The sequence below is a fragment of the Panthera leo genome, chromosome B3, assembly GCF_018350215.1.
Source record: "Panthera leo isolate Ple1 chromosome B3, P.leo_Ple1_pat1.1, whole genome shotgun sequence".
NCBI lineage: Eukaryota > Metazoa > Chordata > Mammalia > Carnivora > Felidae > Panthera > Panthera leo.
Window position 1 is genome coordinate 80,053,232 of NC_056684.1, and position 27,768 is coordinate 80,080,999.

At 36.4% G+C, this 27,768-nt stretch overlaps 1 protein-coding gene across 8 annotated transcripts in view; it reads left to right on the top strand.

Annotated features, from left to right (window-relative positions):
- Positions 1–2,020: 2,020 nt before the first annotated feature.
- Positions 2,021–27,768, top strand: part of G2E3 (G2/M-phase specific E3 ubiquitin protein ligase) — a 62,333-nt gene continuing 36,585 nt past the window's right edge. Inside the window, exons 1-4 of one of the 8 annotated variants that reach the window (XM_042942895.1) lie at positions 2,021–2,109; positions 2,239–2,363; positions 13,469–13,615; positions 22,836–22,876. In XM_042942895.1, the coding sequence (XP_042798829.1) occupies positions 22,840–22,876 (37 nt within the window). In that variant the 5' untranslated portion in view covers positions 2,021–2,109; positions 2,239–2,363; positions 13,469–13,615; positions 22,836–22,839. Of the gene's footprint in view, positions 2,110–2,221; positions 2,364–2,517; positions 2,634–2,791; positions 2,873–13,468; positions 13,616–15,520; positions 15,676–16,885; positions 16,951–22,835; positions 22,877–27,768 lie in introns of those variants that run through there. The other 7 variants (XM_042942894.1, XM_042942897.1, XM_042942896.1 and 4 more) reach the window with 7 other exon arrangements.

Sequence of the window (27,768 nt, forward strand, 5' to 3'; positions counted from 1 at the left end):
TAGTTTAAATATATCCTGCAGTGAATATATTCTTTAAAATGTTTTTAAGTCTGAGGTTACTCAGACTCCTCGATTTAGTCAGTGAGTATTTATTGTAGATCTTCTGCGATAATGAAATGCTGTAGCAGTACTTGAATACTGATTTTATTCAAATTCACCTATAGTTATTCTGAAGTGGGGAGGGGAAGGAGTAACAGTTTAAAAAGTGCAAACAAGCCTGATATTCCACTTAATAGACACCAGCCCTAGAAAATTTATACAATTAAGCCTAAAAAAATGTCAGTGACTTTAAGGGACCCTCCACTGCAAATGAGAAATTAATATCATTGGTCTGACTGATGACAGGGCTGCTGGTGATATTTTGTCAACATCTTGACAAGAAATTAAAGAATTTATTGAGAGTCCAAGAAGAACTGAGTAAGGAAAACTCAGATGACAAACATTTAAATAAAACATTAAAACAAAGCAAAACTTGCCTATATAGTTGTATTAAGAAATAATGTTTTTTATTGTATTTTATAATTGTCTTGGGAGCTTCCCCTCCCCCATTTGAGTATTTAACTTTTGCTTGTGAATAAGTTGAGGATGTAATTCATGTGAGGAATAAAACTTAATGGTGGGAAGGTGCCAAGACATATGAAAGAAATAGGAAAATATATGACATAGTTTCTGCTTTCAAAGAACTTGAAGGAGCAATATATTTATTCAGTGGGGCCACGTTAGAAATGTGGTGGCATTAAATAATACAACAAATTATAAATGACAAAATGTGTGGTCAAACCATTACCATATAATTTGTTGAATAAATCTATGAATGAATGGACACAGACTATTCAAACATTTTACTTTTATACATTTATTAACTTGATTCTATATCTAGAATATATTAAATTTCTAATATATTCAATTTCTAACAATCTTCACTTAAAAAAAGAATTCAAATTACAAGAGTAAAACATGCTATTAGTTTAAAAATTCAACTGGTTATAAAGCAAAAGGTAAAAAGTCTCTTTACATCCTCATTCATCATCTGACTCACAGAGATAACTTTTTTGTTTACTATCCATCCAGAAACTTTGTGTGCGAGGCACGTTCACATACTTTAAAAGAAGGATACTATGTACATAGTCCTTTTACAGCTGATTTTTTTTTCATTATTTCATTTGAGTATCTACCGATCTACTTCATTATTTTTAGTGCCTGCACAATATCAGATCCTAAAGTATCATAGCTTATTTAATCATTCCCTTACTGATAGACATTTAGGTTATTTCCTATTTCCCACTATTAAAAACAGTACACCAGTTAATAGGTTTACACTCCCTTCTGTCAGATTATCTGTAAAATAAATTTGTAGAACTCTAATCTTTCAAATTGTAGTTTTGACAGAGGCTGGGGGTGTTCTGTCATGGATGGATTGGTTTGAAATGATCTGTTTACGTAAATCAATAATATTAGGTGTGAGGATGATCTGGTGGCAACGCCAAAATCAGAGTTTAGTTCCCTTTTTTTTGAGGAGGATTGGGGCTAAGATATGTTCGGTCCTTCTTTTCCTTATAGCTCCTACATATATCCCTTCAGAAGCGGTCCTTGGTAAACACTATTGTCCCAAGAATTTCACAGGACAACTGCGTAATAATCATGTAAAATAGTCTCGTTATAGGCGAAGAAAAAAGATTTGTCGCCTTCTAACATGTATCCTCAAGTATTTTATTTGGAACCAGCAACTAGTCCGATCACTAATTTTTAATTTGTGGCTTGAATAAGTGTGATTGGTGCACTTGGCTTTTTGTCTTCCTTAAACAGGGGAGGGAAAGAGGTTAAATGTCCTACTGTGCCGGGATTGAGGAGGGCCAGGGAAAGCAGGTTTGTGTAGGGTTTGTTTTTTCCTCTGGGCTGCAGCTGTTGCTTACGGGAGGGCGATGGGAGGGGTAAAAACGTCAGGGCTCCATTAGTGCTTTTATTCTCTCCAGTCCTTGAAGGACGCGTCTCTGTCCATTTTAGAAACGAGAGCATCCCCTCAAGAATCACCGGGCAGAACACCAACGCTGCGTCCGGACTTTTCTGTGAACATATGTAACGAGTCAGACAAAAGACTCTGAAGCGAAGGTAGCACACCAGACCCAACATGCCACCAGAAAAGAGCCGGGGTCTCCTCGTCCCTCCCCGCAACGTCCCACGTTGCCGGGGGCCCCGCCCCTTGTGGGGGTGGAGCTTAACTCTATTTCCGGATTGCAGGCGGAAGTGGACGAATTTGAATCCTGTGAGCCGTTGGATGGGGCTGCTCGAGGTCAGCTTTGCGGCTCTGCGAAAGAAGGGAAAACTGATACGACCGCTCTGGAACTTCTGCCCAGCGTGCCTTGGTGAGTGAATGGGGAAAGGGAAGAAACTGAGTATTCCAGGGAGAGAATGCGGACCGTCGGATGGCACAGGGGTCGAGAGGCGGGACAGTGTAGCGGAAATCGGAGGGCCTTGGGGAGTGTCGGGTGGTAGGGCCGGGCGTGGAGACTTTGGGAAGTCGAGGTGCTGGGAAGCGTCTCGCGGGCCAGCGCTCACAAGCCAACTCTAAGTATTGAGGATTCGGAGGCCCCCCCGTCCCTGAGATTAAGCCTTGTTCAATCTCTGACTTTCTGGTAAATACAGTTTAGTATTTCCGCCAATTGGACTCGAATGCTGAAGCTGTAACAGTAGTTAAATCTAATTGCGAAAGCGTTACCACAGGTAAAAGAATCTTCCTTTATTAAAGATGGAAGGTTAGGGGCAGGTTTAGAATGAGATGCTCTACGTGGCTCTGCGTTTCTCCTAAGAGGGATATTCGGAGTAGTCTTTATGACTTTGGACTGCATGGAAGTGACAGCCTTTGAAATGCCCGGTGGGGATTTAAACTGAAATCTGAGTATCCTTTGTATTTAAAACCCGGATATTTTTCTTTCACGAGTGACATTTTTCGTGAACCGCAAAAATTCGAGACTCTTGCTGATTTAAACTGACGACGGTAACAGTGATAATTTACAAAGGTCTTAGTTTGCTAACAATAGGGTTAAGGTTTAGTTAGCTCCCCAGATCTGCCTTTTCACCTCCTTCATTCATTGGCCAACTGGGTTATTGTGGAGTCATAATGGAAACGCTCTACTAATGTTTCCAGCATTGGTCTTTGTTTGGTTTTGTTTTGTTTTTGCTGTTTTATTATTAGTGATGAACTACCTCAGATATCAAACTATTTAACCCCATAGCAAAGCCATGCCTTCTGGAATAGTTTGAATGCGTACCCTACGTCTAAAATATAAATGAGTTTAAATGTAGAGAAATTTTATGTTATTGAAGACTGTCACACTAATTTTGTGTTGCTTTATAGGAACTGATATTTTGTGTTTCTTTTAAACATAAAGGTGATATTTTGTGTTTCTTTTATGGTATCATACCATAAAAATGTATAAATATCTTTTTTGAAGTATTCTTTCATCTATTACTGGCTAATCCTGCTTTCCCATCCTACTAGTAAACTTTTGTTTCACTGTTAACCAGGTAAAATAGATTCAAATGTTGAGTAGTTACGAATGTTGAAATTTAAACATTTGGGTGAGACTTCAGCAGACTTGAGCTTTACTTTTAAGAATTGCAGACAGCTGTTCTCATTTTATAGAAGCTAGGGGCAAATAGTAATTTGAAAAAAAATTAGTCTCTCCATTTTATTCATTTTTTAAAGTTTTTTTTTTAATGTTTATTTATTTATTTATTTATTTTTGAGAGAGAGAGAGAGAGAGAGAGAGAGAGAACAAAGAGGGGAGAGACAGAGAGGGGGAGACACAGAATCCGAAGTAGCTCCAGGCTCGGAGCTGTCAGCACAGAGCGCGACGCAAGGCTCAAACCCTGAATTGTGTGATCTTGACTTGAGCTGGAGTCAGAGGCTTAACTGACTGAGCCACCCAGGCGCCCCATCTCTACATTTTAATCTGTTACTTGTCCTTACCTAGACTTTTTTTTTTTTTTTTTTTTACTGAGTTTTTGCTCTCTCTACCTAAACCATTGTGAATTTCAAATTTTATTGTGTACACATTACCTTGAAGGGCTTACATTCTGATTCCTACACTTCAAATCTCATAGATTGGTGATCCAGTAAGTCTGGAGGATGGTGTTGAGGAATCTGTAAATTTAATTGGAAGGTTAGAACATTTGACAAGGGTTTTAAGAGCACTGACTTGATCTCTTCTAGCGAGGCATTATACTGGTTAAGGGCATGGAACTGGAGTCAGATTGCCTCAGTTTGAATTTTATCTGTACCGTTTTGTACTTGTATGACCCAAACAAGCTGTATTACCTCTCTGTGCTTCAAATCCCTGAACTGTATAATGGGGATAATAACAATACCTTCCTTGCAGGATTATTGTGAGAGTCAAATGACTCAACACATACAAAAATCTTAGAATAGTGTGTGGCACATAGTACATGATATATGTATCTCCTCTTGAATTACTAAGCATGTACAGACCACATTACACACATTATCTCAATCTTCACAGATAACACTGCAGTATGTACTATTTTCAGAGTCCAGAGTGCTAACCATTACACGATGGAACCCCACAGTATGTACTATTTTCAGATAAAACTAGAGGCTGAGAGGAGTTCATTTCTCACACAACTACCAAAATATTTGACCAGGTTCAGAATCTAGATTTGATTAGATTATGCCTCTTTAAAAATATTATCCTTATTATTACTTAAAATTTTTTAATGTTTTATTTATTTTTGAGAGAGAGAGAGATAGAGTGTGAGCAGGGGAGGGGCAGAGGAAGAGAGGCTGACATAGAATCTGAAGCAGACTCCAGTTTCTGAGCTGTCAGCACAGATCCCGGTGTAGGGTTCAAACCCAAGGACCATGAGATCATGAGATCCTGACCTGAGCCGAAGTCGGACACTTAACCGACTGAGCCATCCAGGTGCTCCATTATTATTAATTATTATTATTATAATTATTATTATTATTATCATTTTAAATAATGCTTCCTGCCTTTCTCTGCAGTCTATCCTTCCAAATATTGCTTCTTAAAAATCTCTGATAATGCTTTGTCTACCAAATATAATTCTCAGCTTGCTTGCTTGCTTTCTTTCTTTCTTTCTTTCTTTCTTTCTTTCTTTCCAAAGCCCTTGTCAATCTGGTTCCAATCTCTGTTTACAAGCATCAACTTCGTAATATTCTACCACTCTTTTCCAACCTGTGATGTTCTAGTCATACTACTACCATTGCCCAGATCCGTTCTTTATTGTTTTTATGTGTACTTAACATCAACTTTTTTATGTTCCTCTAAGATTTTACCCAATGGGTTTCAAATAATTTGGCGGACTTCCCCAGGCAGAGTGCTTCTTCCTCAGTGCAATTTAGTTGTAAACATAGCACTAGACTGAGAGATCTTATCCTCTTTGTCTTTATATCTGCAGTTTCTTGGTTCGGAACAGTGAGTGTCCTTGTACTCTGAAACTGTGTTATGTTCAATGAGTGCTTATTATTTTAACAATTTAATACATTGTGTCACATCATTGCTGAAGAAGTTTTTAAATGTATTCTGAGGTGATAGTATGTAATTCTGGGTAGTTTAGTAGAGATTTTAGTGATACCATATGGTTTGTATATTTCACAAGTATGGAAAAGTAAGTATAGAAATTGTAGGCTCAGAAGACATTTCAAGTGGGAAAAAATTAAAAGCAGTATTTGCTAACATTCATGGAACTCCACATGCTTTGTATATATTTTCTCACTTAATCCTTCTAGTCATTTTATTCTTATCCCCCAGGCACCAAAAGATGTAGTTACTTAAAAAAAACCTTTTTGCATTTAACTTCCTCCTGGTGGAATTTTTTTATTAGTATAAGAATAATATATGTTAAGTGTAATTACATAATTATAATAGAGATGTAGTACCACTTGTACATACATGAATATTCATTTCTACGTTAATTCAATTCTAAATTAAGAAAATATTGGGGAGTTAAAAAACAGCAAAATTTGCCTTTCCTTTTGAGTGTGAATAGCTGTTATTTTACCTCTTTGCCCATTACCTTTTCTTTTAAAAGCTGCCCCATAATATAAGGACATTATTCTAAAGACCATTGGGTAGGGTTTGGTGTAAGAAGCTTGTGATCCTAATATAGACTCCCATTCTACACACCTTCTCCAGCCAAAGTAGTACCAGGTATTTGAATCAGAGCTGAATATCCGATGCAGGCTAGACCATTCATATTTCTTCTTGAATTTTGGAGTTGAGATGGCAAAAACTATTAGAGCCAAGCCAAAAAGGTCTTTATATTGCTGAGATCACAGTGGAATTGTGACTATGAAAAATGTTGCATATGGAACCAATGAACAGTGGGGGAGAGGAACGTGTCTTCCAGAGACTAGTTGTAAAAGTCAGTATAAATGTATAACTTTATTCCTTTTCCTTTTTTTGTTAAGACTGTATTTTTTTAGAGCAGCTTTAGGTTCATAGTAAAACTGAGGGAAAGATAATATTGATTTCCTGTGTATCCCTTCTCTCCCACCCCATGTATAGCCTTTCCCATTATCTACGTATCCCACTACAATGGTACATTTGTGAAAATTGTTGAACCTACACTGACACATGATAAGCACTCAAAATTCATAGTTGAAGTTACAGTTCATTCTTGATTTTGTGCATTGTTTGGATTTGGGCAAATGTATAATGACAGGTATCCATCATTATGGTATCATATAGAGTATTTTCACTGTTCTAAAGATATGCTCCTCTGCGTTTTCCCAACCACTGATCTTTTTACTGTCTTCAGAGTTCTGCCTTTTCCAGAATATCATATAATTAGAATCATACAGTATGTAGCCTTTTCAGATTGGTTTCTTTCACTTTGTAATATGCATTTAAGTTTTCTCCATGTCTTTTCATGGCTTGATAGATAGTTCATTTCTTTTTATCACTGAATAATATTCCATTGTCTGGATGATCCATAATATACCTATCCATTCACTTACTGAAGGACATTTTAGTTGCTTCCAAGGTTTGGCAATGGTAAATAAAGATGCTGTAAACATACATATGAACATTTTGGTGTGGACACAAGTTTTGACCTCTTTTGGGTAAATATCAGGGAGCATCCTTTCATAACTGAGGTAAATCTTACTTAGTTGTGGTATATAATTTTTTAAATACATTGTTAGATTTGGGGCCCCTGAGTGGCTCAGTCAATTGAGCAACCAATTCATTTGGCTCAGGTCATGATCCCAGAGTTATGGGAGCCTAGCATCAGGCTCCGTTGCTGAGCATGGAACCTGCTTAAGATTCTCTCCTTCCCTCTGCCCCTCTCCCCAGGTTGCACTCTCTCCATCTTTCTCTAAAATAAATACATAAACAAACAAACAGATTTGATTTGCTAATATTTGGTTGAAGATTTTGGTATCTGTGAGAGATACTGGTCTGTAGTTCTCTGGTCATGTCCTTGGTGTTGGTATGATGAGGGTAATGATGGCATAACACAGTAAGCTAGGAAGCATTCCTTCTGCTTTAATCTTCTGAAGGAAGTTGTAGAGAATTGGTATAGTTTCTTCCTTAAATGTATGGTAGGATTCACCAGGAAACCCATCTGGGCTTGGTGCTTTCTGTTTTGGATGGTTATTAATTACTGAGTCAGCTTTTCTGATGCAGTTGAGTTTATTTTTCCTTGTGTGAATTTTGGCAAAATGTGTCTTTGAAGGAATTGGCCCTTTTCATCTAGATTATCAAATTTGTGGACATGAGTTCATGGTATTCCTTTATTATATTTTTAATGTCCATAGAATCTGTAATGGTATCTCTTCTTTAATTTCTGATATTAGTAATTTGTGTCCTTTCTCTTTTTTTTTTTTTTTTTTTGTTGTCCTGGCTGGAAGCTTACTGACTTTATTGATCTTTCCAAAGAACCAGCTTTGGTTTTATTGATTTTTCTCTATTGATTTCTTATTTTCAATTTTGATTTCTGCTCTAATTCTTACTACTTTTTTTCTTGTTTAATTTGGATTTAATTTACTGTTTTTATAGTTTCCTAGGGTAGAAACTTAGATGATTGATTTTAGATCTTTTCTTAAAAAAAAATTTTTTTTTAAGTTTATTTATCTTTGAGAGAGAGAGAGAGAGACAGAACATGAGCAGGGGATGGGCAGAGAGAGAGGGAGACAGAATTCCGAAGCAGGCTCCAGGCTTTGAGCTGTCAGCACAAAGCCTGGCTTGGGGCCTGAACTCAGAGACCGTGAGAGATCATGACCTGAGCTGAAGTCGGATGCCCAAACGACTGAGCCACCCAGTCGCCCCAGATCTTTTCTAATATATTCATTTAGTGCTACAAATTTCCCTCTAAGCCTGCTTTCACAGTACCTGTCAAATTTTGATGAATTATGTTTTCATTTTCATTTAGTTCATAATATTTTGTATTTTCTCATGAGATTTCTTCTTTGACCCTTAGGTAATTTAAAAATGTTGTGTAGGGGTGCCTGGGTGGTGCAGTCGGCTGAACGTCCAACTTCAGCTCAGGTCATGATCTCACGGTCTGTGGGTTGCAGCTGCGCGTCGGGCTCTTTGCTGACAGCTCAGAGCCTGGAGCCTGCTTTGGATTCTGTGTCTCCTTCTCTCTCTGCTCCTCCCCTGCTCGTGCTCTGTCTCTCTCTCTCTTTCAAAAATAAATAAAATAAGGGGCGCCTGGGTGGCTCAGTCGGTTAAGCGTCCGACTTCGGCCCAGGTCATGATCTTGCGGTCCGTGAGTTCGAGCCCCGCGTCGGGCTCTGTGCTGACAGCTCAGAGCTTGGAGCCTGTTTTGGATTCTGTGTCTCTCTCTCTCTGACCCTCCCCCATTCATGCTCTGTCTCTCTCTGTCTCAAAAATAAATAAACGTTAAAAATTTTTTTAAAAATAAATAAACATTAAAAAAATTTAAAAATGTGTTGTGTAATCTCCACATATTTTGGGATTTCCCACTATCTTTTTGTTAGTGATTTCTAGTTTAATTCCATTGTGGCCTGAGAACAGACCTTGTATCATTTTGATTTTAAGTTTGTTAAGGACTGTTTTATGCCCTAGTATGTGTATATGGTCTTGGTGACTATGTAAGCTTGAGAACAATCTGCTTTCTGCAGTTCTTGGATAAAGTATTTCATTATATCTAGTTGTTTGATGATGATGTTGAGTTCAATTATCAAATCAAGTTCCTTACTGATTTTCTGCCTGCTGGATCTGTCCATTTCTAATAGAGAGGTTTTAATTATTATTATTTAACTAGCCATTAGGCAGTTAGTTAGTATATAGTGCAATAATGATTTCAAGAGTAGATTCCAGTGATTCATCTCCAACACATAACACCCAGTGCTCATCTCAACAAGTGTCTTCCTTAATGCCCCTTGCCCATTTAGCCCATCTCCCCCCAACCCCTCCAACAATCTGTTCATTCTCTGTATTTAAGAGTCTCTTATGTTTTGTCCCCCTCTCTGTTTTTATATTATTTTTGCTCCCCTTCCCTATGTTCATCTGTTTTGTATCTTAAATTCCACAGGTGAGTGAAGTCATATGATACTTGTCTTTCTCTAATTTCACTTAGCCTAATACCCTCTAGTCCCACCCACATTGTTGCGAATGGCAAGATTTCATTCTTTCTGATTGCCAAGTAATACTCCATTGTGTATATATATACTACATCTTCTTTATCCATTCATCTGTCAATGGACATTTGGGCTCTTTCCATACTTTGGCTATTGTCAGTAGCGCTGCTATAAACATTGGGGTGTGTGTGCCCCTTGAAAACAGCACATCTGTATCCCTTGGATAAATACCTAGCAGTGCAGTTGCTGGATCATAGGGTAGTTCTATTTTTAACTTTGGAGGAACCTCCATGCTGTTTTCCAGAGTGGTTGCACCAGTTTGCATTCCCACCAGCAGTGCAAAAGGTTTCTTCTTTCTTCACATTCTCACCAACATCTGTTGTTGCCTGAGTTGTTGATTTTAGTCATTCTGACTAGTTTGAGGTGGTATGCAGTTTCGTTTTAATAAATGTACTTCATTATATGAATGTACCACAATTTATCTCATCCATTATCTGTTGGTGGACAATTAGGTTACAGGTTTTGACTATAAAACTAGGAAAAATTTTTAGCCACTGTGGATATTTGTGTATAATGCAGCAAATGATAGGTTGCACATTTAGCTTTTTATTGAAGTAAAATTCAGTTTTATAAAATTAGCCGTTTTAACCATTCAGTGACATTTAGTACATTCACAGTGTTGTACAACCATCACCATTACCTCCATCTAGTTTCAAAACATTTTTATCGCCCCTAAGGGGAAACTGATAGCCATTAGGCAGTAATTCTGTATATTCTATTCCCCCAGTTCATGGAAACAACAAATTTGCTTTCTGTCTCTATGGATGTACCTATTCTGGATATTTCATATAAATGGGATTATATATTATGTGACCTTTTGTGTCTAGCCTCTTTCACTTAGCTTGGTTCTAAGGTTCATCCAGGTTGTAGCATATATCAATGCTTCTTTCTTTTTTATAGCTAAATAATATTCTATTCTATGGATGGACCACATTTTGTATAACATCATTTTAATGGACAAATGAGTCATTTCTATTTTTTAGCTATTGTGAATAGTACTGCTATGAACATATTCAAGTACACGAACCAGTACAAGTTTTTGTTTGAAAATGTTATCAATTCTTTTGGATAAGTCCTTAGTGTAATTGCTGGGTGATATGGTAGTTCTACATGTGATTTGTCGAGCAACCGCCAAACTTCTTTCCACAGTAGCTGTTCCAGTTTGCATTCCCATTAGCCCCATATGAAGTATCCAATTTCTCTGTATTCTTGTTTTTTTAATTATAATCATTTGAGTGGACATTAAGTGGTATCTCATTGTTGTTTTAATTTGAATATTCTAATGACTAATGATGAGCATCTGTTCATGTGCTTGTTGACCATTTAAATATTTTCTTTGGAGAAATGTCCGTTCAGACCGCTTGGCCTGTTTTTAAATTTTGTTGCTTTTGTTGTTGAGTCCTAAGAGTTTCTTATATATTCTGGATACTTGCTCTTTATCAGGTATATGATTTCCAAATATTTTCCCCCATTTTGAAGATTGTCTTTTTCTCTTGATTGTGTAGTCCAAATTAATTTTTGTTTTTTTGTTTCTTTTTCATTTTTTTATTGGCTTGTGGTTTTGGTGCCCTGTCTAAGAAACCATTGCCAAATCCAAGGTCATGAATTATCCTTCAAGATTTTTATAGTTTTTGCTCTTTCGTATTAAGTCTTTTATCCACTTTGAGTTTTGTTTTTTGTTTTTAATTTTTTTTTAATGTTTATTTCTTTTTGAGAGAGAGACACACACAGAGAATGAGCAGAGAAGGGGCAGAGACAAAGGGAGACACAGAATCCGAAGCAGGCTCCAGGCTCTGAGCCATCAGCACAGAGCCCGACGCAGGGCTCAAACTCAGGAGCCGTGAGACCATGACCCGAGCTGAGGTTGGATGCTTAATTGACTGAGCCACCCAGGCACCCCTGAATTAATTTTTGTATATAGTGCAAGTTAGGGAGCCAACTTCATTGCTTTGCATGTGGCTACCAAGTTGTCCCAGAATTATTTGTTGAACAGATTGTTCTTTCCCTATTGAATAGTCATGGCACACTTGTTAAAAATTAATTGATCATAGATGTGTGACTTTATTTCTGGACTCTTCGATTTAATCTATATGTTTATCCTTATGCCAGTATTACCCTATTTCAATTACTACAGCTTTATGGTAAGTTTCCAAATTGGAAAGTATGAATCGTTCACCTTTTCTTTTTTGGTTTTGACTATTCAGGGTCCTTTGCAATTCATATGATTAGGATCAGGTTTTCCATTTCTACAAACAAGAATATTGGATTTTAATAGGGGTCGCATCAGAACTATAGATAGATTGCTTTGGAGAGCATTGCCATGTTAATATTAAATCTTACAAACATGAACACAGTGTCTTGTCCTCTATTTGGACTCTTTAATTTCTTTTAGCAATGCTTAGTGACTTCTAGTGCACAGAGCTTGCACTCATTGGTAGTAGTTGGTTCTTTTTGATGCTATTATAAAGGGAATTCATTTCTTATTTCCTTTATGAATTGTTCTTTGCTATTGTATAGAAATACAACTGATTTTTACATGTTCATTTGCATCCTGCAACATTGCAGAATTTATTAGATAACGTTTTTTTTGTGAATTCATTGTGATATCTGCATGTAAGATTATGTCTTCTGCAAATAGAGCTACCTCTTGCTTTAATGTGGATGCCTTTTATTTTTTTTCTTACCAAATTATTCTGGTTGGAATGTCCAGTACAGTTTTGAATAGAAGTGGTGAGAGTGGCATCGTTCTGCTCCAGATCCTTTGTGAAAAGCTTTCAGTCTTTCACCATTGAATATGATATTGGCTGTAGGTTTTCCACAGATGCCTTTTCATGCTGAGGAAGTTTTCTATTCCTAGATTGATGAGAGTTTTTATCATGAAAAATGAATGAGTTTTGTTAAATGCTTTTCCTACATCAGTCAAGATGATCATGTGACCTTTTTCTCTTATTTTGTTAATGTGGTGTATTACATTAATTTTCCCTATGTTGAATTACCCTTGCATTACTGGGATAAATCCCACTTTGTTGTGGTATATAATTCTCTTAACAAGGATTCAGTGTGCTAGCTTTTTGTTGAGTAGTAATGTGTTTAGCATTGGTATCAAGGTAATCCTGGCTTCATAGATTGAATTAGAGAGTGTTCCCTCTTGTTTTTTTTTGGATGGTTTTGAGAAACTTTGCCAGATTTTCTTTAAATATTTGATAGAATTCACCAGTGAAGTTATAGGCTTGGACTTTGTTGGAAGAGTCTCAGTTACTGATTTCAATCTCTTGATATAGGTCTGTGAAATATTCTATTTCTGCTTGAGTCTGATTTGTAAGATTATATAATTTGTTTAGCCTAGTTAATTATCTAAATGGTTGGCATACAGTTCACATAATCCTTTTTATTTCTGTAAGATCTGTGGCATGTCTCCTTTTTGTTTCTAATTTTAGTAATTTGAGTCTTTCCCCCCACACCTTGGTAAGTCTGACTAAAGGTTTGTTATGAAGAAGCAACTTGTAATTTTATTCTGTTTTTCTATTTTTTATATTTACTCTAATCTTTTTGAATTACTTCCTTTTATCTTCCATTTCAGTTTGCTGTTCTTTTTTTAGTCCCTTCAGGTATAAAGTTATGATACTATTTTGAGGTCTTTAAATTTTTAATGTCTGTATTTATAGTTGTAAATTTTCCACTGATTACTTTTTGCTATATGCTTTAGGTTTTAGCGTATTTTGTTTTCGTTTATATCTTTTCTAATTCCCTTGTGATTTCCTGTCTTTTGTTTGTTTAAGATGTGTTGCTTAATCTCCACATTTTTGTGTTTTTTTCCAGCTTTTCTTCTTTGATGTGTTTGTTGGCCTTATATTTCTTCTAAAGTATGTGTTCAACTCCCAAGCTTGTTTTATAAGGCCAACATTACCCTGACACCAAAGCCAGATCAGGACACTACAAGAAAAGAACTACAGGTCAATATTCCTGGTGAGTGTAGATGAAAAAATTCTCCAAAAGATACTATCAAACCAAAGTCAGTAGCACATTAAAAGGATCATAATACCACATGATTTAGTAATTCCACATCCGGATACTTATCTGAAGAAAATGAAAACACGTGATTCAAAAAGATACCTGCATCTCTGTTTATTGCATTATTTAAAAGATGTGAAAGCAACCTAACTTTCTCTCTATAAATCAATAGGTAGAGAAGATATTGTGTGTTTATATACACATTGGAATGCTTAACCATAAAAAATAATGAAATCTTGCTATTTATGACAACATGGATGGATATAGAGGGTATCATGCTAAGTGAACTAAGTTAGACTGAGAAAGACAAATACCATATGATTTCACTTATGTGTAGAATTCCAAAAAACAAAACAAATAAATAAAACTAAAAAACCAGAAACAGACTCATAAATACAAAGAACAAGCTGATGGTAGCTAGAGCAGAAGGGGTGTGGGAGGGAATGGGCAAAATAGGTGAAGAGGATTGAGATACAAACTTAGAACTGTCAAATAAATAAGTCAAGGGATGAGAAGTACAGCATAGGGAATATACTTAATATTGTAACAACTTTGTATGGTGAGAGATGCTAACTAGACTTATTGTGATGAGCATTTTGTAATGTGAATGTTGAATCACTATGCTGTACATGTGAAACTAATGTAATACTGTATGTCAACTGTACATTAATTTAAAAAAATGATTATACATCACGATCAAGTGGAATACATTCCCAGATACAAAGATGGTTCTATCTATGAAAATCAATCAGTGTGACACATCAAATTAATAGAATGAGAAGTAAACATCAAATGGTCATACCAATAGATGTAGAAAAAGCATTTAAGAAAATTCAGCATCCTTTTACGATAAAAATTCCCAACAAATTGGGTACAGAAGGAACATACCTCAACATAAAAGGTCAAACATAACAAGCCCACAGCTAACACCATACTCTGTGGTGAAAAGTTGAGAGCTTTTCCTCCGGGATCAGGAATAAAACAAAGGTGCCCATTATCACCATTCGTATGTAACATAGCCGGAATTCCTAGCCCAAGCAGTTAGGCAAGGGAAAGAAATAAAAGACATCCAAATTGGAAAGGAAAAAGTAAAATTGCCTATTTGCAAGATGACACGATCTTCTATTTTGAAAATCCTAAAAATCTTACCAAAAAACTTTTAGAATAGCTATCCACCTGGAATTAAGAGGGGATTTGGCTTACTTTATTCTATTAATTACCTATTACTATACAATAAATCACCCCAAAACATGGTGACTTAGGACAGCAAACCTTATCTGACAGTTTCTGTGGGTCAGAAATTTGAGAGCAGCTTAGCTGTGTGGTTCTAACTTAGGGTTTCCTGTGACGTTGCTCTCAGATTGTTAGCTAGTCTTCAGTCATATGAAGACTTAATTGAGGCTGGAGAATTTGCTTCTTTTTTTTTTTTTTTTTTTTAATTTTTTTTTTAAGCCTTTATTTATTATTGAGAGACAGAGACAGACTGTGAGCAGGAGAGGGGCAGAGAGAGAGGTAGTCACAGAATCTGAAGCAGGCTCCAGGCTCTGAGCCTTCAGCACAGAGCCTGACACGGGGCTCGAACTCACGAACCACAGGCGAGATCATGACCTGAGCCAAAGTCGGATGCTTAACCAACTGAGCCACCCAGGCGACCCTGGGGAATTTGCTTCTAAAATGGCTCACTCAGCATGGCTGTGGATAAATGCCTTATTTCCTTGCCAAGTGGGCCTTTTGTAAGGAGCATCTTCAAGTCCTTATGACTTGGCAGCTAGCTTCCTCCAGCACAGGTGATCCATGATAGAGAGTAAGGGGTGAGTCACAATGCCTTTTATGACGTAGTAGTCATAATATGACCTAATATGACCTAATAGTCATACATTGCCATTTCTTCCAGGCGTCTTGGTAGAAGCAAGTTACTAAGTATGGCCACAGTAAAGGAAAGGGAGGGAAGTCAGGCTGTAACTTTTGAAGGGAGGAGTATCAAAATGTGAATATCCCTGACTGACCAAGTAGAGGTAAGCAGTGGAAGAGACTCAGAATACCTCTTGACAGTGGTTTCTTGGAACTCTTCATTAAATTGTTGATGTCTCAAGGAAGGAGAGAATTGTTTGATATTATTTTGAAGACTAAGTTTGTTAAGACTTGGGCTGTTATTGAGACATATTTACATATCATTGTTTTCCTCCTCCCATTTAGGAAGTCTCAAAGTTCATGCACTGGAAGGAAAACAAATGATAAAATCAATCAAAAATATGTGAATAGTCCTCCCCACCCCCGAAGTTTTGTTTTGGAGACTGTTTGAAATAAAGCAGTCATTAATCAGGAATCAGCAAAAATTTTAATTTCAGGTACTGGGGATTAGAAAGAAGGCTAATGTCAACTGGTCAAAAGTATGAAATAAGTGCTGTCTTTAGAACATCCAATTCGGGGGTAGCTTTTAATTTTGATATAATTTTAAACTTATAGAAAAGTTACAGGAATATATACAGAATTCCTGAAGAACAGCCTTTTTTCAGATTCAGCAGTTGTTTGTTTTGTGACATTTGCCTTGTTAATTTTTCTCCTAAAACCTAAAAATCATCCTAAAACCTCCAGGCATAAAACTGTAGTGTGATACAGTTAGGTTTATTAACTCATTGTAGTGAGAGAGATTGAAGATCAGAGGAACCATTGACTTCTCACTGTAGGGTAAAACAGATTTATTAAAGGATTTTGGAGAAGAGTGGCATCTAGGTGACATTTAAATGAAGTAGTGTTCCGATAGTGTTAAAGCAAAGCCACAGCTAAGCTGTATGTAAAGGAGTCAGCATCAGATCTGGACTGCACAGTGGACCTATGGTGTTGTTTCCTTGAAAACTACAAAATTAAGAGAAAGGAGGAAAGTTGTGTTTGGTACCTTGTTGGCAATTGAGATTTTTTTCTCTGTTATCAGTTATTTACTTAGATCCTCTTTGCGAAAGTTTCCTTATGTCCTTTTCTAGTCATTTCCCTGTCTGAGAGACAAGCACTGTTCTGATATTTTTCATGGTGGATTAATTTTGTCAGCCTCAGAGCTTCATATAAATGGAATAATGTAGGTATGAATGGTATGTAGTTTCTTTCACTCAGCATAATATCTGTAAGGTTCATCTGTTTTGTTGCATCTTGCAACACTTCTTACCTTTTTATTGCTATGTAGTATTGCATTTCATCAACAAACTGCAATTTGTTTATCCATTTTCTTAGTAATGGACAGGTGGGTTTCCAGCTTTGGAGCAGGAAGAAGGCTGGGATGAACATTCATGCATAAGGTTTCTGTCTATATATGTTTTTATTTCTCTTGGATAGATAAATAGATGTGAAATTCCTGCATCAAAGGCTAGTGTCTGGGTATATGTTTAAGAAAGTGCAAAAACTTTTCAGAATGAAAAGTTCCTTTGTACATTTCCACCAACAATTTGTGTGAATTTCTGAGTTGATTTATATCCTTTCCAGTGTTTGGTGTTGATAGTCTTTCTAATCTTAGCCATTACTATGGGTATGAAGTGGTCTGTCATAGTGGTTTTAAATTTTTTTTTAAGATTTTGTTTTTAGGTAATATCTACACCCAATGTGGGGCTCTAACTTACAACCCTGAGATCAAGAGTTGCATGCTCTACAGACTGAGCCAGCCAGGCACCCTGTTTTTAATCTTTATTAACCTAATTACAAATGATGTTGAACATCTTTTCATGTTTATTGACCATTCATATATCTTCCTTCAGGAAGTGTCCATTTATGTCTTTTGCCCATTTTTTCAAATTGGATTATTTTCTTTATATTTGTTGAGTTGTAGTTCTTTATGTATTCTAGGTGTTAAGTCTTTGTCAGACACAACTTTTACAAATACTTCCTCCTCGGGGCGCCTGGGTGGCTCAGTCGGTTAAGCGTCCGACTTCGGCTCAGGTCATGATCTTGCGGTCCGTGAGTTCGAGCCCCGCGTCAGGCTCTGGTCACAAGCATGGCAGAAACAACAGGATAAAGTTTGACCATAAACTAAATCCAAGTCCACAAAATCATAATATAAAAAAAGGTCAGCAGTACGGGCTAGGTTTAAAAATAAGAATCCTATCACCATTCTCTTTATAAGTCACAGGAAGCACAACATGGTGCAAAGAGAACACTTTGGAGTCATTCACTCTCAAGAAATATCTCTATTGAGTACCTACTCTGTTCTAAGAACTGTGATAGGCACCAGATATACCTAGTTGTGAACAAAACAGACCTGGTCCGAGCCCCCATGGAACTTATAGGGGAGAGAGACATTTAAAACACAAACAAATGAATATATAAATAGGAACTGGGGTGCCTGGGCAGTACAGTCGGTTAAGTGTCCAACTCTGGCTCAGGTCATGATCTCGCCATCTGTGAGTTCAAGCCCCATGTCAGGCTCTGTGCTGACAGCTCAGAGCCTGGAGCCTGTTTCAGATTCTGTGTCTCCCTCTCTCTGACCCTCCCCCATTCATGCTCTGTCTCTCTCTGTCTCAAAAATAAATAAACGTTAAAAAAAAAATAAAAAAAAAACCAAACAAATACTTCCTCCTCGTCTGTGGCATGCATATTTACTTTCTTAATTGTATCTTTTGATGAGTGAAAGCTTTTAATTTTGATGAAGCATAATTTCTTTTTTTAAACGTTTACTTATTTATTTTAAGAGACAGGGAAAGAGAGCAGGGGGGTGCAGAGAGAGAGAGGGGGTGGAGAGAATCCCAAGCAGGCTTTGCACTGTCAGCACAGAGCCTGATGTGGGGCTTGAACTTATGAACCATGAGATCATGACCTGAGCCAAGATCAAGAGTCAGATGCTTAACCAACTGAGCCACCAAGCACTCCATAATTACTACTGTTCTTGTTAAATTTTTTTGGTTGTAGCTTGTAAAGTTAGTTCTATGATCTACTTGAAATTAATATTTCTGTGGTACAAAGTATGGATCCACTTTCATTTGTTCATTTATTTTCCATATGGATATTTAGTTTTTCCAGCACCATTTTTTGAAAAGACTTTTTGCCATTGATTGCTTTGTTACCTTTGTTGAAAATTGAATGACTGGAAAAATATCTATTTCTGGGCTTTTTAGTTTTGTTCCATAGGTCTATATGGAATAGTGTGTGTGTATTAAATTTTTTTTATCTTCTTACTCATTTTTGAGACAGAAAGCACAAGCTGGGGAAGGTAAGAAAAAGAGGGAGACAGGAACCGAAGCAGGCTCCACGCTGACAGCAGAGAGCCTGATGCCAGGCTGAAACCCATGAGTTACGAAATCATGACCTGAGCTGAAGTTGGATGCCCAGCCGACTGAGCCACCCTGGCACCCATGGAATAGTATATATTACTACACTTTGAAAAACTACATAAAGTGCTTATTAGATATTGGCATATGTAGGGAAAAGTCTTTACCATACATGTTTTGGTAGCATTGAAAAAAAATTTTAATGTTTATTTTTGAGAAAGAGAGAGTGTGAGCAGGGGAGGGGCAGAGAGAGAGGGAGAGACAGAATCTGAACCAGGCCCCAGGCTCTGAGCTGTTAGCACAGAGCCCAGCAATGGAGCTCAAACCCATGAACTGTGAGATCATGATCTGAGCTGAAGTCAGATGCTTAACCGACTAAGCCACCCAAGTGGTCTGGGTGGCTACCCAGCCACCCTGATAGCATTTTAAAAAATGTTTATTTATTTTGGGAGATTGAGGAGAGTGCGTACCACATGTGTGAGCAGGGGAGGGGCAAAGGAAGAGAGGGAGATAGAATCTTAACCAAGGTCCACGCCCAGCACAGAGCCCAACACAGATCATGACCTGAGCCAAAATCAGAGCTGGATGCTTAACAGACTGAGCTACCCAGGAATTCCAGGAGATCTTTCTTAAGATCAGTTTATAGCCAATGACTGTTGGAGGCTTTTCAGCATGGTTTTGTACATACTTCTATGATACTTTTTTATGTCTTGTGATACTGATGTTCACTTTTAATTCTTATATTTATTTGTAAGTGTGAGAAAGTTCTTGTTTAGTGCAGAGTTCTGAGACTAGTAATTAACCAAAAAGTTCAGATACCTTTTTTTTTTTTTAAGGTAACATAGTTATCTTTAAGTGTGTTATAAAGATCTAGGTAGAACTTCCATCACACTGTCCATCAAGAGATGCTCTGGGTCTTTGTAGTGGGAAAGGGAAAAGGAGGAGAAGATGTAGCCACTTAGAAAGCTTAGTCTAGAACCTTGCCCATCATGTCAGTATCAAATATGTATCAGTTGCGTTCAAATATTTATTAGCACTGTGCTGAATGATGTGGGAATTTTACCCTCAGGGCATTTGCCAGTATAGCTGAAGAATTAAAAAAAAAATTGAAATAAACATAATACAGAGTAATATGTGATTAATATTTGCATTAAGGTCATTGAGAGAATTTAAAATATCTTTATTATAGGTGTCTGTATTGTGGACCTCAGTCATTATTCTGAATTACAATAAATCTAAAAGTAAAAAATAGATTCAGTTTACCCACAGAGGGTAGAGGGTAAGGAATTATAAACTGTAGAGAGTGACTCTCAAATGTAAACCTGTGGTGCTGGATACTGACTAAATATCATTTATAAATTAAAATTTTTATGTTTATTCTAACTGAACTGTTATGTGTTTATGGACTTTTCTGCAATAGATTCTTATGTATGAATGGATTTATGATAAGTAGAATTCATCATCAGAGGTTGAATTATAAAGAAGTCCTAATAAAAGAGGCATTTTATCTTCCTATTGTATTTCATTAGTTTTAAGATGAACCCCTACCCCCATGCACTTTTTAACATGTTTCAAAATTAGGTTATGGTCCTCTTTCAGTTTTGGCCACTGGGGCAGTCTGCAGTCATTGCATGAACATGTATAAACATCAAAAGCATTGGGACACCTGGGTGGCTCAGTCAGTTAAGCGTCTGGCTCTTGGTTTCTGCTCAGGTCATGATCTCACAGTTCATGGGATTGAGACCTGCATCGGGCTCTATGCTGCCAGTTCGGAGCCTTCTTGGGATTCTCTCTCCCCCTCTCTTTCTACCCCTACCCCATGTTCCTCTCTCACAAAATAAATAAACAATAAAAAGAAGTGTTGGGGTGCCTGGGTGGTTCAGTCAGTTAAGCGTCCGACTTTGGCTTAGGTCATGATCTCATGGCTTATGACTTCAAGCCCCGTATCTGGCTAGGTGCTGACAGCTCAGAATCTGGAGCCTGCTTTGGATCCTGTGTCTCCCTCTCTTTCTGCCCCTCCCTTGCTCATGCTCTGTCTTTCTCTTTGTGAAAAATAAATAAACATTAAAAAAATAATTTAAAAAAAAGTATTGTCATATGCATATAGAGTATGATCTGTGCCTCTAAAAAAGAAAAAGCCTAAAAAACACTAAAATACTCCTTTAACATTGCATTAATGGTGTGGAGAGGAGATGGGAAAGGTAGGCTGGACCTACTTAATTGGCAAAGCTTGCTCAATGTGGGGCTCTTTTGTTTTATAGATTCTTTTAAGAAATACCAATATTGATAGCACAGATGGTTTTGTAAGGAAGAACCAGGAAATAATGAAGGCTTGAAGACAAAATAATGTAAAAGATTTGGCCTATGACTTTTTATAAAAACACAAAAGTGACTTTTTATATAAGAAATCAGTTCTTACAATCAGTATGAAATCTAAGTTCTAAATTGTAAAAAAGCATTGATGGAATTTGATAGCCATCTTTGTGGGTATTTTTGTCCTTCCTTTGATATTTAATATTCTGTTATTTATTGTGTCCTTTTATTATTTTCATGTGAAGTGGCATAGTCACTCAGTTATGGGTTAGTCTATTCCCACTTACGAGCTCTGTGACCTTGGACAACTATTTAACCTCTGTGAGCATTGGTTTGAAAATTGTAAAATGAGATTACATTTACTGAGTAGCATTTTAAGTTAATTCTTTTCTACTTAAATTCCAAGAGCTTACACATACATTATCTACTTGAATCTCATAACATTTCAAGTAGGCTATTTATATATTTTTGGTAAAGTGAAATTTTGATGTTAAGATAATGTCCTTCCTCAGGGGCGCCTGGGTGGCTCAGTCGGTTAAGCATCCAACTTCAACTCAGGTCATGATCTCAGTTTATGGGTTCATGCCCTGTGTCAGGCTCTGTGCTGACAGCTCGGAGCCTGGAGCCTGCTTCAGATTCTGTGTCTCCCTCTCTCTCTGTCTGCCCCTCCCCACTCATGCTCTGTCTCTCTCCATTTCTCAAAAAAAAAATGAATAAACGTTAAAAAAAAAAAAAAAGATAATGTCCTTCCTCTATTTGATCTTTTGGAACTAGAGAAAAGTTAGAGAAGGTATATTTCAGTAATGAATATAAGTAACTTTGTTAATTAGTAAGGAGTGAGGAGACAGAGGCAGAACAGTGTCTTTCAGTATGTACGTGGTTGAATGTTGTACTAGAAGAAGTGATATGGCAGTCAGATGCTTAAAGCTCTGTATAGAATCCCTGCAAATGCAAGTCACAAATGTAGTCTGATAAAGGTTTGTAGGCTACTTAAATGTGAATGGCATTGCTATTGATGCTGTGACTTTTTTTCCCCTACACAATGAACAAATTCTTGGTAAAGTTATAAACAAAAGTAAAATACAAATTTTCTTGATTTAATAGGAGTTCTAGTTTGGAAATAATTCATTTTATTCTAAAATAGCAAGGAAAAAAAGACTGTATTTATGTGTCAAATAGGCTTCAGTTCTAGGTTAATGTAATTATAGTTTTGGGGTTTTTTTTGTTTTTTGCTTTTTGTTTTTTCTTTTTTGTTTTTTACCTGTTCAGAGCTCCAGCTGGAAATTTGAAAGTCTGTACTGTTATGTAGGTCTTTTTGGTACATTACAGGATATCCTGCAATCCTCACCTCTTTCCACCAAAAGCCAGTAGTCATCTTAATGTTTTTGACAACTAAAAAAACATTTCCTCCAACTTTAATAATGTTCCCAAACTTTGCCATACTTGTTAAAACTATTGGGTTTAGATGTATGAAAGGTAAGGAAATCAAATTCTAGAGAAAGAAATGATTATGCAACTTATTTGTAATCGTGGAGTGACTAAATTTTATTAAAGTGGGTAATTTGAAACTTTAAAAATTAAGATGGCTTATAGTATGTACTTATTTTTCCTAGTAAAATGAATGAAAATAAACCCGGTGCTTCACAGAATCTTGGTAAGTAAAATATTTAAAACATTTTCAGATATAATTATTTGAAATATATTGTTTATATATAATATAAACAAATATAATATTAAGATATTCTACTCTTGCCTTTTTATTATATTAAAACTTTGTAGAGTGCTGACTCAAAATAGGAATGAGTTCCTTGGTCCATGCTTTGTTCATACACCCATATACTAAAATAATAATATCGTGTGTATTCATTTCAAGAAAAATCCACTGTAAGATAACAGTTTGTCAAATTTTATTCATATTCTCTATATGTATTTATCAGGTATGCGTTTCATCTGAATAAAACAGCATTATTTAATAAACACAATTTTTTTCATCTTTTTTGTATGACTTTTTCTTAGAAAAGGAAAAATGCAGGTAAGACCATTTTAAACAATACACAAAACCTAACATGAAAAGGAAGACTTATCTGTAGGTGCTCGTAACAGTCTCAAATAGATGCATACCTTTGCTTTTACTTGTTCTTCATTTGTTAGTTTAAACAATAATATATTGATTTGCTACCATGGAAAATGAGAAATTTAAGTTATGCTCTTCTGCCATTACTCCACTCATTTACCCTTTGTAAGATTTAATTTTTGATGTTCTCTCAAATTAAAAGTATTGTACTTAAAACTCTGTCTTGACCATCACTAATAAAGAGTGTCTGTTAACTCCACCTTCATGGTTGATAAAGAAATTTGTGCTCTTACTCCTCCCTGTACTTTGCTTTTCTGCTTTTACCTACAGACTTCTACCAACTATGTTAATTGTTCAGAAACTTCGTAATTCATAGACTACCTTCATGTATTTGTTAACTGCAAATACTGCCTTTACTGTTATTACTTAATATTTTCCCTAAGATTGACTCAGTTTTTTACTTATCTGAATGTGTTTATTTCATTATTTTAATACAGCTAATATCATTTGCTATAGTTATAAGGTGATCTTAATATAGTGAAGTCAGAAAGAACACTGTTACTGCATTTTAAATATTAAAAGTAAAAGACAACAAAGTACAAATACAAACGAAAGCAATCTACATATAAAAATGGATGCCTGAAAACTAGTGTGTTCTACATCCAGTGTTTCCATCTACTGGGTGAAGGTAGGAAGGGGACAAATGGAAAGCTGCAGGTTCATGGCATCATAGCATATGCAGCTCCATCCGGTGCTCATCATGAGGACTCCCATTCTTTAGTCTTAGCTAATTCCTTGTATTTTTCTTCCTCTTGATAGCTGCATGCACAGTTGCAGCTAAAATTACAGGCACTGGGGATGAAAGAATTTAAGATGAGAGCAGATGAGAGCTGCTGGTGTAAGATGTCCTGTAAACAAATGGCAATTTGCTGGAGTTGATGTGGTCAGTTACTCTGTATGGGGACAGAAGGGGAGTTGACATATTTTGAAAGATTGCGGAAAGGGCTTTCAGTTATGGCTAACCTTTAGTGACAGAGGGCAGATATAGGGGGGGATATTTCATAATATTAAATAATAGCTCATGATGTTTTTTTTCCAGTCCTGGAATCTATTTTGTGAGTACACTGTTAAATGCAGTACCATTTCTTTTTCTTTTCTTTTTTTTTTAATGTTTATTTTTGAGGGAGAGAGAGACAGTGTTAGTAGGGGAGGGGCAGAGAGAGAGGGAGTCACAGAATCTGAAGCAGGCTCTAGGCTCTGTGCTATTAGTATAGAGCCCGACACGGGGCTTAAACTCACAAACCGTGAGATCATGACTTTATCTGAAGATACTTAACCGACTGAGCCACCCAGGCGCCCCAGATGTTGTACCGTTTCAATGCATAACATCCATTCTTGATTACATGTATTAACTAAAGGTAAATAAGACTGGCTGCTGTAATAGGTAAATGCTGAAGTCTTAGTGGTTTAACACAACGAAAGTTTATTATTTGGTTAAGTTACAGTCCAGTGTGAATTGGTTAGGGGAATTGGAGCAGATAGGGGGTTTCTGCTCCATGCAATCACTTAAGAGATTCAAGCTCCTTTCATCTTGTATTGGTCAGCTACCTTGAGATTCTCAGAGTCTTTTTTCTTCAGCTGGTAAGATTTTCTCATAGTTTTATTAGTATGTTATTAGAAATTTTCTTTACAAGTAAATATAAGGTAGAAAAGTTTGATAATTATAATACTAATGTTTATTCAGCTCTATCTAGCTGCCACACCCTTTTAATTATATTACGGTATACCATCTCATTTAATCCTTATTAAGGCATAGTTTGAGGTAAGTACTCTTGTCCTCATTTTTAAGATGAAGAAACAGAGCCATAAAGTGTTTATGTGACTTGTCCAAGATTACACAGCAGGAGTGTGGTGCTGAAATTTAACTCAGATCTCCTTGACTCTACAGTTTGCCTTTATGAAATTATTATTGTTATGGTAAAATACATATAACACAAAGTACACGTAACTATTTTAAAGTATACAGTTTGGTGGCATTTAGTACATTCACAGTGTTGTACAACCATCACCACTATCTAGTTCCAGAACATTTTCATCATCCCCAAAGGAGACTGTACCCGTTAGGCAGTTACTTTTCATTTCCCTCTCCTTAGCCCCTGGAAACCACCAATCTGCTTTTTGGGCTGTCTGTGGATTTACCTATTCTAGATAATGTAATCTATTGTATTAATGGGGTCATATAGTATGTGACCTCTTGTGCTTGGCTTCTTTTATTTAGCATGATGTTTCTAGGCTCATCCAGGTTGTAGTATGTATTAGAGCATCATTCCTTTTTATAGCTGAATAATATTCCGTGGTACAGATATAATGTATTAATTTATTCATTCATCCATTCATTGATGCACATTTGGTTTGTTTTCCTTTTTTAGCTCTTGAGAATAGTGCTGCCATAAATCTTAGTATTCAAGTATTTAGTTTGAACATCCATTTTCAGTTCTTTGGCGTATATACCCAGGAGTGGAATTGTTGTGTCATATAGTAACTATGTTTAAAATTTTAAGCAACAAAAAATATTTTTCCTAAGTCGCTGTACCATTTTACATTTCCACCAGCAGCGTATGAGGGTTCCTATTTTTCCAGATCCTTGCCAACATTTGTTATTTTTGGACATTTTGGTTGTAGCCATCCTAGTAGACGTGAAGTGGTATCTCATTGTGGCTTTGATTTGCATTTCCCTGATGACAGATGATATTAAACATCTTTTAATGTGCTTACTGGCTATATATCTTCTTTGGAAAATGTTTATTCAAATCATTTGCTCCATTTTTAAATTGGTTGTATTTTTGTTGTTGAGTTATAAGAATTTCTTATGATGCATTGTGGACACTAGACCCTTAACAGATATATGTTTCCAAATATATTCTCCTATTCTGTAGATGGTCTTTCCACTCTCTTGAGTGTTCTTTGATGCACAGAAGTTTAAAACTTAGGTGAAGTCCAATTTATCTATTTTTTCTTTTTTACTTTTGCTTTTGGTATCATGTGATTCCTAAGAAACCACTGCCAATCCAAGGTTATAAAGATTTACCCTATATTTTTTTCTCAGAGTTTAGTTTTGGTGCTTACATTTAGGTCTTTGATCTGTTTTGATTTAATTTTTGTATGTGGTGTCAGTTAGGGGTTCAGTTGTATTACCTTGCATGTGGCTATCATGTTGTGCTAGTAACATCTGTTGAAGAGACTGTTCTTTCCTTCAGTGAATGATCTTGGCATCCTTGTTCAAAATTAATTGACCATAGATAACATGTATAGGTTTATTTCTAGACTCTTTTTCCCCACTTGATCTATATCATTGTCCTTAGGCCACTACAACACTGTTTTGATTTCTGTGGCTTTTCCTAAGTTTTGAGTTTCCTTTCTTTTTTTTTCCGGATCCGTCTAACTAAAGTTTTGTCAGTTTTGTTGACCTTTTCAAAGAATAAACTGTAGTTTTTATTCTCTATAGTTTTTCTGTTTTCTATTTTATCTATCTGTGCTGTAATCTTTATTTTTTTCTTCCTTCTGCCAGCTTTTGGTTTAATATGTTTTTATTTTTCTAGTTCTTTAAGGTTAAAATTGTTATTGATTTGGGGTCTTTGTTTTTTCATATTGGCTTACATAGAGATCAGCCAGAGGTGAAAGCTTAGGGTTTCTGGGGTCTTTTTCTGAGCATGTATCTAGTCCTGAGCATGTGTGTGTCTTTCTAGATTCCCAGGTATCTGTGGGAGCTTTTCAAAGCCTTTATTTATCCTTGTGTCCCCTTTTCCCAGCCTCTTCTTTCCTGGGTGTTTTGGTCTGTTACCTGCTTGTCCTGTCTGTTACCCTTTGGTGCAAGCTGCTTCAGCTAGTATATTTGTCTAAGCGCTTTTGACAAACGGTGAGACTCCAGCCCTGGGAAAGTTCTGAGGCAAGCAAAACAAGGGCATGCATCTGAGCTAATCCCTCAGGGATCCACCACACAGATCAAAACACATAATCACATTTCTTTAAGAACAAGGTTCATTTCACCTCCTCTTGGACAAGCCAAACCTGGAACATGGGCCATCGTACCTAAGGCCATTGCTCAGCTGGAGAGTGGGGGATGGTAGGCAGGTAAGTTAAAATGCCACAAAGTGCTCATCAGAATTTACCAGCTTGTTTCTTTATTGAGCATTCTCCTAAGTGTTGTAAGTTTTAAAACTAGATTTCAGAGTTTCTAAAAAATTGATTCTGACAGTTTTTGGCAGCTTAAATGTTGTCTTAGTGGGGAGATAGTGTTTTGGGGTTTCCTAATCTATTTTCAGTGATTACCCTACTAGTTGCCATTTTGACGACACACTGGAATTCATCATTAAAGATAAATTAAAAAAAGTGCAAAGTCTAAAACACTGTTTATTGTTTAGAAATAGGTGTTAGAAATTTTAAGTTACTGATAATAGTATAATGTGATTTGC